General features: G+C 42.0%; 1 protein-coding gene across 6 annotated transcripts in view; it reads right to left on the bottom strand.

Moving 5' to 3' along the window:
* Positions 1 to 15,418, bottom strand: part of ST6GALNAC3 (ST6 N-acetylgalactosaminide alpha-2,6-sialyltransferase 3) — a 595,740-nt gene that overhangs the window by 97,035 nt on the left and 483,287 nt on the right. For 2 of the 6 annotated variants that reach the window (XM_032606587.1, XM_032606594.1), the window contains exon 4: positions 1,112 to 1,143. The exons of the other annotated variants lie outside the window; for them this stretch is intronic. In XM_032606587.1, the coding sequence (XP_032462478.1) occupies positions 1,112 to 1,143 (32 nt within the window). The remainder of the gene's footprint in view (positions 1 to 1,111; positions 1,144 to 15,418) is intronic. 6 annotated transcript variants of the gene reach the window in all.

Here is a 15,418-nt window from a genome sequence, read left to right as displayed (position 1 = left end):
TCCTCACTGGGCATTATGGAAAGGGTTGGCTTATTTTCTAATGTGCTTCCTATTGGCCTATTTCCTGGATCGTATACTTTTATGGCAAATGAAGGTTATTTTATAAGATAGTATTTACTGATCACCTGAGTAGGCAGAGTGCCAGTCCAGGCAAGAAGCCCATGGCTTGGAAGAAAAATGTCCATTTTCATCTGAAAAGTCTTAATCTGATGGGTATTCTGCGAATTTCCACTCGGCTATTTTCGAATAGACCTGGATATTTATCATTAGTTTCTGGATCTCTCCCTCCTCTCTCCCTCAGCTTTCTGCAGCGAAACTCTAGCTCTCTCATCTTCTTACTCTTTCATCTGCATCCTCTCCTCAGGCTCCTGAATTCATTCCCCTTGTTGCTATTCTCTGCACTTCTTCCAAATTGCCTGAGCTTCCCTAGGAACGAGGTGGTGGGAACACAGCACGAGGGGCCAGGTGCTACTCAGCTAGAACTGGCCACAGAGGAACTGTTACTCCACGCCCTTCTGCACAGGCGGCCTCAACCTGGACTTCCCTTTTATCCTGCCGGACGGCCTGGCTGGCCTGAATTTAATTTGCAGACCACTGTACCCCCTGGGCCTACTTCCGGAGAACAGCTCTGTGTTTGGATTCTCCTCCCCCAGGTGTATTCACTGCCTTGCCTTTTTCAAATGCTCACAAAGTCATTATTCCCAGCCTACATACCTCAAGTCTCAAAGGTCGTTTGCATTTTATTTCTGTTGCCTGAGCTGCTCGCTCTACTTTCCAAATTGGAACCATTAGTGAATTCCAAAACCAAGCAGCCTCTTCCCTCTTTCCATCCAGGTCATAAGAACACTTAAATAAGACTCGGACCCACAGTTGTGCCAACAGCAGAGCTGGCGGCACATCTTCATCCTCCTTCAGCAGGGACCCCACCTCCACCAGCATCACTCAGAGCCTTCTCGGTTTACAGTAGTTTTTCAGCCAGTTTTAAACCCACACACTCAACCTTCCAAACATTTATTGGGAATTATGCTAGGTGCTGTGAGAGATTCCAAATCATGTAAGACACAATTATTGCTCTTCAAGAGGCTTCTAGATTCACAGAGTACAGGTATACCTTGGAGATGTTGCAGGTTTACTTCCAGACCCCTGCAACAAAGTGAATAGCACAATATAGCGAGTCGCACAGATTGTTTTAGTATCCCAGTGCATATAAAAGTTATGTTTACACCATGCTGTAATTAATTAAGCGTGCAATAGCATTATGTCTCAAAAACAATGTACATAATATATTGGCTAAAACATACTTTATTGCTAAAAAAAATGCTAACCATCATCTGAGCCTTCAGTGAGCTGTAATCTTTTTGCTAGTGGAGGGTCTTGCCTCCATGGTGATGGCTGCTGACTGATCAGGGTGGTAATTGCTGAGGCTGGGGTGGCCCTGGCAGTTTCTTAAGATAAGAGAACAAAGAAGTTTGCTGTGTCGCCTGACTCTTCCTTTCACAAACGATTTCTTTGCAGCATGCGATGCTATTTGATAGCACTTTACCCGCAGTAGAGCTTTCAAAATTGGAGTCAATCCTCTCAAACTCTACTTTATCAACTGAGTTTATGTAATAGTCTAAATCCTTTGTTGTCATTTCAACATTGATTAAGTTCGCCTTCTATTATGGGTGTGTCCCCCAAACAGTTACAGTAGTAACATCAAAGATCACTGATCACAGATCACCGTAACAAATATAATAACGAAAAAGTTTGAAATATTGTGAGAATTACCAAAATGTGACACAGAGACAGGAAGTGAGCAAAGCGCTTTTGGAAAAATGGTGCTGATAGATTTGCTTGATGCCAGGTTGCCACAAAACTTCAATTTATAAAAAAAATGTAATAAAGGGAAGTGCAATGAGTATGCTTTTATATACATTCATCAACTTTTAATAAGCACCTTAAGCGTGCCAAGCATTATTAGGTGCTGAGGTTTCAAACAGGAAAAGTACAGGGTCTCAGTGAGTTTCCATTGTAACAGATAACGGCATATAATTATAATCCAATGCGAAAACAATAACGAAATGTACTCCTGGGATGTCATTCTCTCAGCCTTGGTTTCTTCACCTGTGAAATGGCACCATTCTTCCAAGTTGTAGTTAGGGTTTGCATAATATGAAGTAGGGACAACACTTAGTATGACGCATTACACAAAGTCTTTAGAATGTTAGTATTGATAATATCAGTTGCAAGTATAATAATAAAGTGGTTATTATTGTTAGTTAGTTGTTATTGTTAGTAATAGTATAGATAGTAGTAGCATTGTTAGTAGTACTATTATCTCCCACATTCAATCTGATTGATCAAGCCGTCTGGAACATTGTGATAGGATCGTTCAGAAACATTTACTAGGTCCACTAGAAAAGAATACTGCGATGGACGCCGGTACTATGATGCGCAGAAGGAGGGGGGAAAGCCATGCAGGTGTTAAGTGGTGCTGATGCACACAAATAACCATGCTACACTTGCGATGTAGTCCTCCGACTTAGGAATGCCACAGAGTGCATAGGAGGGAACTGGCTTTGCGTCTCAGGGTAGGGAGAAATTGATGTCATATCGTAGGGTCTTGTGTCACTCTGTGAGTTTCAATCCTGTATTACTCTGAATCAGAAACCCCAGATGTGTTTTTAAGGCTGGACAGACTAAGAGGTCAGGCGAAGCTGGCTGTGGATATGACCTTCTGCTACCAAGATGAGGTCATTCCTGCTCAGGCAGTTGCAGAAACTCTAGGGCAGTGATTTGCAACTGCTGCTTCATGACGAAGCATGACTGATCTGCAGCAAAATGAAAATGATAACAACAATGGCGAGAGGAGTTCATGCAACTAAGTGTCCATAATTTAAAGGACTGATATTGTGTTCTTTCTATTTTGTGGGTGTTAAAAAGTCATCCCTTTCATAGGAGGAAAGATGCTCTGAAGACTTCCCCTCCTGTATTGGGCCTCGACAGGCTCAACGTTCCATAATACTTATTTCTGTGAAACCTTATCTAGTCCCATGACTTTAATACCATCGATATGCTGATATCTCCTAAATGTATATCTAGTAGCAGAATACTCCTCCAAGCTTCTGATTCATGTATCTGCCTGCAATGGATATCTCACAGGCACCTTAAACTCACGAGCCCAAAAAGGGATGCTCAAGCCTCCCTTCCTGCCTCAACCTCTTCCTCTCTTGGTCTTTCTGCCTCAGTAAATGGTACGTTAAATGGCAAGTTGTTCAAACAGGAATATAAGAGAAATCCTTGATACCTCTCTCCTCCTCCCACCACCCCCTCATCTATCAGTATGTCTCAGCAATTCTAGTTTCAAAATATTCTTCAAATCCAACTACTCACCATCACCATAGCCATCACACTAGTTACATCTGTGCCACTGAAATTTCGTCCCAACTGATCTCACTCCTTCCACTCGTGTTTCCCTCCAATCCATTCTCCAATAGCATCCAGAGGCATCTTTTAAGAACATAAATCCTGCTTCAAAATCTTTAATTGTTTTCTATTACTCTTAGCATAAAGTTCAAATTTCGCATCATGGCCTACATAGTCTGAGACCTGTTAAGTCCAAGCATCAGTTTTAAAGAGGAAGAGTTCCCTGACCCTCACTGTCCATATAAAATTAATGTGTTACATGCTGTCAGAAAACCACGTTTATTTCCTTAATAGCACCTTTATCACTGTGAATTTTATATACATTAGTGTAAGTGATTAAAAACTATCTCCCCCACCAGACTTTATGATACTTGAGGGCATAGATTATGTCTAGCTTGGCTTTTTGTTGCATTCCCAGGGCATACTCTAGTAGCTGCCAATAGTATGTGCTCAATAAATGCTCACGAATGAGTGGGAAGGAAGAAAAAATGTAAACATCTTTACTTGGTAAAATTAAAAAGTTACCACCCTTCATAGGACTCTAATTAAGAATATTTTTTTTTCCTGGTCTCTGAAATTCAAAGATCTGAGAAATACTGCTCTGTGGTTGAAAAAGATAAATCAGTTTGCACCTCTGGATGTAACGGTCTATGCGAGTGGCTTTTGAAAGCTTGTGGGAGGTACTAGTAGGGACCAGCCAATGCTGGGCTGGTTCTCTGCTCTTTTGGATGGAGCAATTTCTTTGGTCTAATTCTAGCTCTAGAACTCTGGGCATGGCCTCTAGAACTCTTAAGTAAATGCTAAAGGAGTAAAGAAAATATGGTACCCATCCCAAGGTTAAGCTCTGCATATATTAGAAAAAAATTATTTGCAAATTTTATCTGACGTGCTGATAAAGTCTAAAGATAGAAAAATTTATTTACGGTAGAACCTTGTCCATATACCAATTGGCTCTACGGTATCTCAAATCATAATATGCGGACTATAAATTAGAAAAGCAAGATTCTAAGCCAAGCAATCAGGTTTATATTCCCAGTGGCAGCCCGTGTTATAGCACTTGGATTGTTCTATCAAATAATTTATTGAGATCCAGATGTTCCAGTTTCCAATCTTCCCTGAGTGAGTGGTTGTGAGGTACTCCCGTCCAAAAACAAGGCCATTGGTACTTAACTATAGGCTCCCACACTTGTCAAATGATCTCCAAAGAATATAAAATTGCTTGTCATCTCTGTTAAAATTACATATGAGTGAGATATTGGCTATCTGTGTTGTAATTAAAAACTCAATTACAAGAAATTCTGAAATCATTATCAACTTTTTCAGGCATGAATCATCTTATCAAAAAGCAAGCTATTTATAGCTTAGGCTTTTCCCAGCATTCATAAGATGGCTGAATAGGCCCAAGGAAAGGATGAGATCTGGACCAAGGTGGAAGCATACTAAAGGAGGGCAGAAGCAAGATGCAGACAGTGACATTACCTGTCAGGTAGCAATTCCTCTCCTTCTAGCACTAGTGTGTATAACTGCAATTCTCAAATTAGATTGTGTCATTTCATTAACATTGAGGAGCACTGTCCCTAATGAATCTCTCTTTAAAATGAGAAAACGGGAGGTAGCTTATCATCACAGCTCTCATTTATACTGTGCCTATCTACTAGATGAATATTATTGGAAAACTTAATTGCATTATAGTGGGTGCCACTGAATGTAAGCACATTTGGTTCTTAGGAAGTGATTACCCTAAATGGTCGATCATGTTAATTGACTACAGAAAGTAGGCATCGGTGATGAGAGCAAAGCAAGTATGTGTGCACATCTGAAAAGGAAACTCACCATTTTATAGCCATATAGTGGAGACTGGATGAGAAAGCAGCCTTTGCCTGGAGATAGTTAGACCAGGCAGTTTCTTAAATCAAAGCATGAATTATTAATGGTAATAATTCAATAGCAGTCTCCATTTATTGAGAACTTACTGTGTACTGGCAATGAGGAGAAGCCCTTTAAGTTCATGATCATACTTAGTCCCCACAACTCTATGAGAGGTGTGTCATAGGTTGTAAGTGGTAATCAGGAAGCAAATCAGTTTGACTCTAAAACCAGTACCCCTAACCATAAAGGTGTACATTTTAGATACAGACTCCGTAGAGATCAGAGCCTCTGGGGTGTTTTTATTATTAGCCCAGCCATCCTATCAGCCTGGGCTTAGCCAGTACATCTGGGATTAAGGTATCTAGGTATGATACTGAGCCCAAGGAGCTGCTGTGGGTACTTTTTCCTTCTAGTCATTTGGAGATCGTTTGGACATAATGGAAAACACTATTGTTTTTAAAGAAGAAAATGGCTTAGGCTTTGCTTTTGTGATCGTAACACTAACCAGCAAACAGCAGTAAAGCCTGAGTTTTAAAAAGTAGCACCGATTCAAATTTTCCTGACTTTCTATTAAGACAGAAGGGGTAAGCAGTACTCGTAATCTGTAGCTTAAGACTTCTAATGAATGGAGGTAACGCATATTGGAATATGCCATGTCAGAAGTAGCAGCAACCTTTCCTTACTGAGCTGCCCGTGGCATACCTGACAATGGGGACACCTCAAATAATCTTCACTGTCCTATTATTCCAACCGTGTGACCTTCATACCACGCGCTTCACTTTCTGAAAAAGTGAAGACTTATGTGTGAATAGAACAGAGGGCGCATATTGATGGAGTGTGGGAAGAAAGGCTGAGAGGGTGGGTCTAATAGGGCAGGGCCCCTGAAAGCCCGAGTGCCCATCTATAGGGCAGATGCTTCTGGGAAGGCTGGCACAGTTGACTGGGTATCAGATATTTACATCTTTGAAGGAGGTAGTTTGTAATTTACTTAAATGCAGATAATCAATGGATTTGTTTGTTGTTTTTTTTTTTTTTTTTTTTTTTTTGGGGTACACGGGCCTCTCACTGTCGTGGCCTCTCCCGTTGCGGAGCACAGGCTCCGGACGCGCAGGCTCAGCGGCCATGGCTCATGGGCCCAGCCGCTCCGCGGCATGTGGGATCCTCCTGGACCGGGGCACGAACCCGTGTCCCCTGCATCGGCAGGCGGACTCTCAACCACTGCACCACCAGGGAAGCCCTCAATGGATATTTTAAAGGGAAACCAGTGTGGGGTGAGGGGGAGTGGCTGGGGGGTAATCCAGCACTGCTGGAGAAAAACTTGTGCATGGAGGTGGGAGAGGAGCAGCAAGAGAACTGAAGCTGCTCAGGGGAAAAGCTTTAATGGCTGCTGGGAGAGCAGCCCTGAAAAGGATGATGAAGGACTTCCGAAGATGATTTCACTTGCTAAATCAGTGTGTTTGGGCCTTAGGAGAATGAGTAAATACTAATGACCTTGTCCTGAAGCCATGAAGCACGACTGACCTCCCTCCTCCACTCCCCGATCGCCCACTCTCTTCCTTCTACCCATCCTTCCAGCCTTGGAGGTTTAAGAGTTTAAGTCCTTCTGGCATAGAGACAACCTTTCCTGTGGATCCCATCCCCTCCACACCTCCCACTTCCTTTGGGAACATGCTACACCATTTTTTCCTGTTTTCTGATATATTTCTACCTTTCCCGTTATTGGTTCCTTCTCTTCAGCCTCCGACCTTAACTTAAACTTCTACGCTCCTAAAATAACCTGCTCCTGCCCCTGCATTTCCTCTCACAGCCAATCTATCCCTCTCCACCCTCCCATCCAAAATTCTCTGCAGAGAAAGACCTGTGCTCATTCTCCCCACATTTATTCCGCAGTTGACTGTAGCTGATTGCCACCCCTGCAGTGAGACTGCTTTGATACAGTCACCTAAAGTCACAGTTTCCTAAATTTAAAGGATTCTTTTTAAGTCCTTATACTGGCTTTTATTGCTTTGGTTTCCCTTTGGATCCCACCACGTTCCTGATCCTCTGTCCCTCTGGTTTCTGTGCTATGACACTGTATCAGGTGCCTTCGCACCATCTCACTGTCCCCTCTAGGGTTTCTTGGCTTTCTCTTTGGCCCACTCTTTAAGCACTGGCCTTCCCAGGTTTCTGCCCTCGCTTCTCTTCTCTGAGGGTTTTAACCACCACTTAAATGCTCATGACTTACAAACCTGAATTGCCTACTCAGATCTGCAGTTCACAATTCAGGGCCATATATCCAACTGCCTCCTGGACACTTTCACTCAAATGTCTTATAGCAACCTTGAGATAAACATGACAAAAAATGAACATATATCTTATGCCCTATACCTGACTCTCCTTCAGTATTCCGTACGTAAACTGAACTACAAATCACCCAGCCTGTCAGACTCTAAGCTTGAGGGTCATCCTCACCAACTCTCATAAAATTAATCACCATATGTTGCCTTTCTTCACTATTTTTCAGATTTGCCCTCCTTGTTCTATCTGAGAGCTTAAGTTCCCACTCTCACCGTCTTTCACCTGAACTACAGTAATATCCTCCTCACTGCTCTCCCTGACCCTCAAATCCGCCTCCAATCCTCTCCCAGAGTGACTGCGTTGTGCCTTGGCTTCATTGGGTTTCTGTCAACAATGGGGTAAATCTGAACCTCTAACACAGTATACAGGCCTGCTGTAATCTGACCTCTCAAAGACACGTTTTGTTATTCTCTGCTTGATATTTTAAGCTCTAGTCATATTGATCCCCTTACTGACTCAGAATATACTGCACTAATTTTTACCCCAAGGCTATATTCATGTCCTCTCCTCCTGGGACTCCCTTCCTCTCCTCTCCCTAACTTCCTCTGGCTCCCTGACTCTAAAAACTTAGGGATCCCTTACTATCCCTTTCTATGCTCGCAAGCACCTGGCACATATCCATCATTTCCACAATACACTGACATTCTCTGTTTCTCCAACCTAATTATAAATCCTTAAGGGCAAAATCAGTGTTATTATTTCTCTGAATCCTCAGTGCCTAAAGCACTTCCTGGTACATGGTAGGCACTCTTCTGATTTTCACTTAATGCAGCAATAACAGAAACAAATATGTGTATAGGACTTTAGATTTTTCAGAGCATCTTCCAAGGTATTATATCTCATTGAATTTACATGGCAATCCTTCTTGGCTATTCAGTTTATTCCATATGGAAATAAATGGCAGCTGTAGCTGAGAATTACCTTAGAAACACAACACAGAAAGATGTTATTAGAACACAGTCCATCTTTATTTTAATAGGAAGCGATGGTACTCCTCCAAATAAAGTTCATGAGTAAAAGAAAAGAAAAACAGAAACAGAAGCAAAACCACGAGGTGTTTTTTTTAAAAATCCCCATTCCCCATTCGCAGGTAAGTCTTACAGTTTACTCCAGTGTTTCTGATCTCTAAAACAAATGATTCAAAGTCATTTTCCTGTGCTGTTGTTGGTAATTGAACATTTTACCTACTTATTTCTCCAACCTTTTAATTAGAGGTTGTACTTCTTTTTTGGTCCAAAAATTTCTAGCCCTTATGGAGTCCCCAGTTCTCATTTTCTATTTTTACCTGATTTTTTTTTTTAACTTTTAATATTCACAAATTGGATTTTGTATGTAAAAGCATTAAACTGAAATGCTGTTTGAGACTTCATTTGCCCAATAGAACAGTAGAATAAAAGAGTTATCAAATGTTACTTTTGCTCATGAAGCAAATATAGTTAGGTTATAATACCTGTAGCCCATTACCAACACCATTTAGTGTTTTTTTTCTTTAAGACAAATAGCTTTACCTCTGACCTAGAGAAAAAGAAGCCATCTAGCAACAAAGAAGCTCATGATTTAAATGCTGTTCAGAATTTTAAGAATGGTTTGTTCAATATTTGAATTCACTTCTTTAAAGATAAGAGAAAGCCAATTAGATTATTTAGTTACTGCTTCCCTACTAAAGGGAAAAATATCATCTGCATAAAATATTAATATATTCATATTCTGTTCCATTTCTAACTGACTACTCTATAGAGGAAACAGTTGTTTTTGATAGATACCAAATATAGAACTCAAGATTCTTGTCCCAACATTTTTATTAGCCGCTGCATGATCCTGAAGGACAATATTCTTTTGCTTTACTTCAAAAAAGAACCTGCCCGGGCTTCCCTGGTGGTGCAGTGGTTGAGAGTCCGCCTGCCGATGCAGGGGACACGGGTTCGCGCCCCGGTCCGGGAAGATCTCACATGCCGTGGAGCGGCTGGGTCCGTGGGCCATGGCCGCTGAGCCTGTGCTCCGCAACGGGAGAGGCCACAACAGTGAGAAGCCCGCATATCGCAAAAAAAAAAAAAAAAAAAAAAAAGAACCTGCCCATTATCAGAAAGACAACAGATTGGGCCTAAAAGAAATCAGACTGTGGTCTGATGATTATTGTCCTATAAAAGAGAGCTGTTAATTTCAGCAGTGATACTAGAATTCCTGGGGTCTTTTTTGGGGCACATAAGCATGAAGACCAGACTTCCATATGCCAGACAAGGGATTGCTGCAAATGTTAGTAGATTTTCTTAAATTTATAAAAATAAGAGTAAATACTTATACTTCACTTATTATGTGTCAGACACTCTTCTAAGCACTTTACAGGTAGTAATCATTTTGTCCTTCCTATCATTCTGGGAGCCTAAGATCAGAAGCCATAGGACAGACTCTCACCTCTACCCAACACCTCAACCCAATAGAGCCTTGCATATGATTACTGTATTCCACAGAGATGATTTCATATTAAAGACTCTCTTCCTGTTGAAAAACTTCAGTGAAGTTACAGAAACTTAGCAAGTTAGAGTGAACAAGGATTCAAGAAATCATTCAGTTTAACCAAGACCTAAATGATGTGCTAAGTGTTGAACACCTAGTTTGTGGCAGATTAGAAACTAGAATATAGTATCCTGACCCCTGTATATTCTACTATTCCATATCCCTTTTCTTCTGTGAAAAGTGAGACACTCATTTGTGTCCTATTTCCTGATCACCTACAACATTCCAGCCACCATTTGCCAGACACTGTAAATATGGTTAAGAATAGAGAAAATGCCTACGCTCATGGAGTCACGCTATTCAATTCACTAAGTAAACAAGGATTTACTGAGCGCTGGTTATGCACCGAGCTCCGGAGAAGGTCTGCAGAGGTGGGGATGGGAAGAGGTGGAGTGGGAGAGGGAGTACTATGAGAAATAGTCCCCGATTTCCAAGGAGTTACACAAAAGACAAGGGAAAAACATGAAACACCATAGGAAAATACAGTACAATTAAGAGCCCAGTGTAGGGTAAATGAATACCGAGTGATTTCAGAGAAGGGGAGATCCAGAGAGTGGGAGGGATGTGGGCGTGTCCATCATGGAGAAAGCGGAGAGTTGAAGGTGATGGTTGCCTACGATGCAGTATGCAGCAGCCAGATTTAGAGACATGGATGGACTTTAACGGTATAAACCTGAGTGAAAATAGTAGGAGACACATGAAATTTAATATGTGTGTTAAGCAAAATAATTGTACATATAACAGTAATAATTGAATAGTAATAGTAATAATAGAATGCCTGCCTATGCAGAGAGGTAAGGAGATAGGAATAAATATAATAAAACATTAATTGATTGACTAATTTAAAGATAAGATCAGGGCCCTCACAGACCAATGTTGATGAAATTGTGTCATGACCTGATTAAGTCAACTCTCTGACATCAAGTCCAGGGATAAAAATCAAGGTGTCCTGGGACAGACACAGTGGAGCTTTGTAAGCTGTACAGACCATGTTCAGGCTGAGAGAGGAATGGAAAAGGTGATCTAGGTGAGGGGACAGTATGAGAGGGGAGAGACCATTATGCCCAGAGGGGAAGGTGCATGTGGAGGGAGTAGAGGAAGTATGGGCAGATATATGGCTTGGGTCTCTTAGGGGAACCCTCAGAAGTCGGGCAGAGGCCTCAGAGGTGATAGTAGAAAACATGAGCAGGGGAGTGATGCAGTGAAAGAGGAAACTAAGGAAGGGGAGCCTGCCAGCGTCCTTGGGAAGAAGGACCCAGATGGTGAAGCATCTAGGAATTCAAACTGTGGAACGTGCAGATGTGCGTGGATGAGGGCTGAATTAAGTGGTGTCTGTGGGGCAGAAAGGGAGATGAAGAAGGGACACACACACACTGTGAGAAGACCACAAAAATGCCACAGGGATGCATTAGTTTGGTTCTTCGTGCAGGACAGTTTTTGAAAGTTTGCTTCAGTGTAGCCGTGGTTCCTGAAAACAGTTAAGTGGGTCACTTGCTTAGCTTTCCTTAGTGGTAGATTAATTAGCCAGCTGTAACTCCCGGATCTCTATTTTTAAATAACGACTTGCATAAATCTCTGAAGACAAGAACTCACCACTAGTATACAGCATATTCCGGCAGCTGCAAGTTATTACGCCCAGTGGAAATTAAATATCTTTTAGGGAAATCATGCAAGATCTCGTGACAAATATGAAATTAACCCCTGCCACCTCTATGTCCAACTCATTTCTCCGCTTGCCTGCCATCCTAATAAGCAGAATCTCTGGGGTCCTGAAATGACGGCAGAATTGGCAATATTTTAAAAAGGCATTATTCGTCTATGAGCATTAGTGAAAGACAGAGGCTTTGTCCCAGGCTGAGCCAGAAGCTCTGGAAATCAGACACTGATAAAAACACACAATAGGCTCCCACTGAAGAATTATTAAGCCATGGTCAGACAAAGATACTTATAACTCCAGGGATGTAAACAAACAAACAAACAAGCCATTTTAGTTATCATTTTAAGCATCTTGTCTTGTCTGCTTAACACCCTCAAGCTCCCATTCTTTTTCCTTCTGACCAAACGCATTCTCATCTGGTTATTACTTCTTTCTTTATTTACAAGCTTCAGGTTGCAGATAACATGTGCCTTTTTACTTTCCCTTTTCATTGCCTATTTTTTACATCCGGGTTCTTGTAGTTTGTAGGAGATATGAAACACTGCATTCTCAGTCAGAGTGAAAATGGAAGAAAGAGAAGGAATGGCAAGAGCTGGCTGTCAGTAACTCCTACACAGCGGCATTAGGAAGGGTTCTGAGGTCTGGAGCATTGTTGGATATTCAGGTGCCATTTGTAAATGTGTGTTTAATAAAATGGCAGTCAATACTGCCATAATCAACAAGCAAAGGACTTAACTTGTTGGGCCAATTTCAATAAAAGACAGAAGTCAGGCATGGTTTTGGCAGGAAATCCATCCCTGGGTGGGTGAAAACGGAATCCTCAAATTTCCCAAGTTATTGTAAAGACTCCACAAGAAATCCTTGGTTTCCCACGTAGACACCAACAATCCAGAATCCAAGAGAATAAAAAGATGGAAGCAACCTAAATGTCCATCGGTAGATAAATGGATAAAGAAGATGTGGTATATATACCCAATGGAATACTACTCAGCCATAAAAATGAATGGGATAATGCCATGTGCAGCAACATGAATGGACCTAGAGATTATCATACTAAGTGAAGTAAGTCAGACAGTGAAAGACAAATATCATATGATATCACTTATATGTGGAATCTAAAATATGACCCAAAAGAACTTATTTACAAGACAGAAACAGACTCACAGACATAGAGAACTGATTTGTGGTTGCCAAGGGTGGGGGAGGGATGGAGGGGGACCTGCTGCCCTTTTATCAGTTCTCACCTTGGTTCCCCAGGCCTTCCCTTAGCTTTCCACATGCTCCAGGACATCTCTGACTCTCAGAGGGAAGGCTTCAAACCCCAGTGTTGCCAGGCAGCACTGTTTTCCTTTCATCTGAGTCTAGACCTGGGCTTTCACCTTGACCCTGCGACCTCGTATGTCAAGAAGTTAACACGGTTCCTGCCTCTAGCTAATGGTTTCCAACATTGCTGAATGGGAGTCTATCTGATCAGCTATGTGAACTTCAGACTTCGGCATAAAGGTCATTATTGTGTTGTGCACCTGGCATCACATTGTAATGAGGCAAACCACATTCTCCTACAGTCAATGAGGGGGAAGAAAAGCACACAAAATGGAAATTACTCCTAAAATGACCTTGCTAGAGTTCTACATCTGGCTAGCAGAGCCTGTTTCTATACATCAAGAAACTGACGTGGCAGCTTTGTCATACAACTAGGCAGCCCAATCCCACGTTAACAAACATGCTATTACGGAACATACGGCATAAGTCCATGAACTGTGTGCACAGTTGATGAATTCCCAGCGTAGTACCCATGACATTTACTGATTCACTGCCACCCTGCCCCAGGCTGCTTCCAAACATGTCAGGAAAATAAAATATCATCCATATTTACATTCAGAAATTATTCCACATTTACGCATGCTAATAAAAACAAAAGCTTGCTTTTCAAGGAAGGGGCAAGCTCCATAATCGATTTTCTGAGAGACCCCAGGGTTTGACACCTTCTGCATACACTGCATTCACTGGAATAGCAGTTCAAAAAACACAGGAGGGCTGGCTCTGTGGCTTCTCACCCCTTCCCATGCCGACGGCAGCCAGCCAGCCAGCAGAGCTGAGGGCACCTGCGGACCACTCCCTCCCTCTTGCCAAACAACTCGCTTTAGATTGTTTCTTAGTGACTGAACAAATATTTAATGAACCAGTGAATGAATTAGCCATGTGAATAGCTGTGACCTGAGGGTGCCCCAAAACTTCCCTGCCCCTTTCATTAATAACCAGCTCCATCTCCAATTCCTCAGCTTTGCTCTCTTCCCTGGAATATAACATTTGGGTTTATTAAATAGGGCATGAAGTTCTGAAAATCACTGGTAATGTGATCTTCATGAACAAATCATTTAACTTCTCAGAGCCTCAATTCCCTTATCCATAAAATGGGTGAATTACAGCATTTGTCTTGTAAGCATTCTTTAAGTTGCAAGAGACAGAAACCTAATTCAAACTACTTTAAGAGAAACACAAAGAATAGGTCTAGTGGCTCACAGGGCTGGGAGGGATATTGGGCTATCTGACTCAGTCAAGGGATGGGAGCCTGGGCCTCAAATGCTAGGATCAGGACTCAAAGCCACCAGAACGCACTCCCTCCTGCATCTCTCAGCTCAGCTCAGCTCTGCTTGGCTTCACTTTCCTTCTGCAGCCATACCTCTTCAACTTGGAATGAACTTGGTCACTCTTAACCCTAATTTCAGTCTTTTAGCATCATGAACACAGTGGCAAAACTGTTTATTTTTCACTTTCAAATGGAATCCTTCTCTAGTATGTCAGGGGAGGCCTGAGATTGGCCCCGCAGGTTCACACGTTAACCTTAGGACGAGAAGTCTGATCGACGGGCATGGCATTGTGCCCGCCCCTGCACCTACGGTGAAAGGATGTGGCCAGAGTGAATTACCAGAAGGGGAATCAAAACCTTGCTGAGCAAATAAAGCAAAACTAAAAGCTGCCCCTGTCCTAACCCATCTCACCAGGTTGTTGTTAGCACCCAGGCACATGGCAAGCGCTGAACAACCACAGGTTAATATTATACTTAAATGGGCTTTGTAAGCTGCCAGACGTCATACGTGAGTCCTAGCAAATTAACTACCAACTCTATTTATTATTTCTTTCTCTGAGGGTGGAAGCTGCCGAGGCCAGTATTAACGACAATTATACTGATAATAGTTAATATTTAAGGAGTAATTACTGCAAGTCAGGAATTGCTTTTCTGAGCAACTTATATATATCAGCTATGAGATAGATACTAACACTGTCCCCAGTTTTTATGTAAATAAACTCATGCAAGGAAAGGTAAAGCAACTTGCCCAAAGTTATCAATACTTAACCAGCGGTGGAGTGAGGGTTTGGCCCCAGGAAGTCTGGGCCAGTGTTCACAGTCCCAACCACCAGGCCTCAATATTTCTTGTACTACGATAACGGGATGTAGGTTGAAAAGCAACTAGTATTTTGCACTGTGCCTTTTCCTGATGCACTGAAAACTCCATGAGATTGCTAATTATGTCTATTCCACTCACAGTTGCATAAATATGTCACTCTTAAGGTCTATATGACTGGTGTGAGAAGAGTAGAGATAATTAGGATTTATTTCAGTGCCTGACT

The sequence above is a fragment of the Phocoena sinus genome, chromosome 1, assembly GCF_008692025.1.
Source record: "Phocoena sinus isolate mPhoSin1 chromosome 1, mPhoSin1.pri, whole genome shotgun sequence".
Classification (NCBI taxonomy): domain Eukaryota; kingdom Metazoa; phylum Chordata; class Mammalia; order Artiodactyla; family Phocoenidae; genus Phocoena; species Phocoena sinus.
The sequence above is the reverse complement of the archived record's forward strand: the minus strand, read 5'-3'. Positions and strand labels throughout refer to the sequence as shown.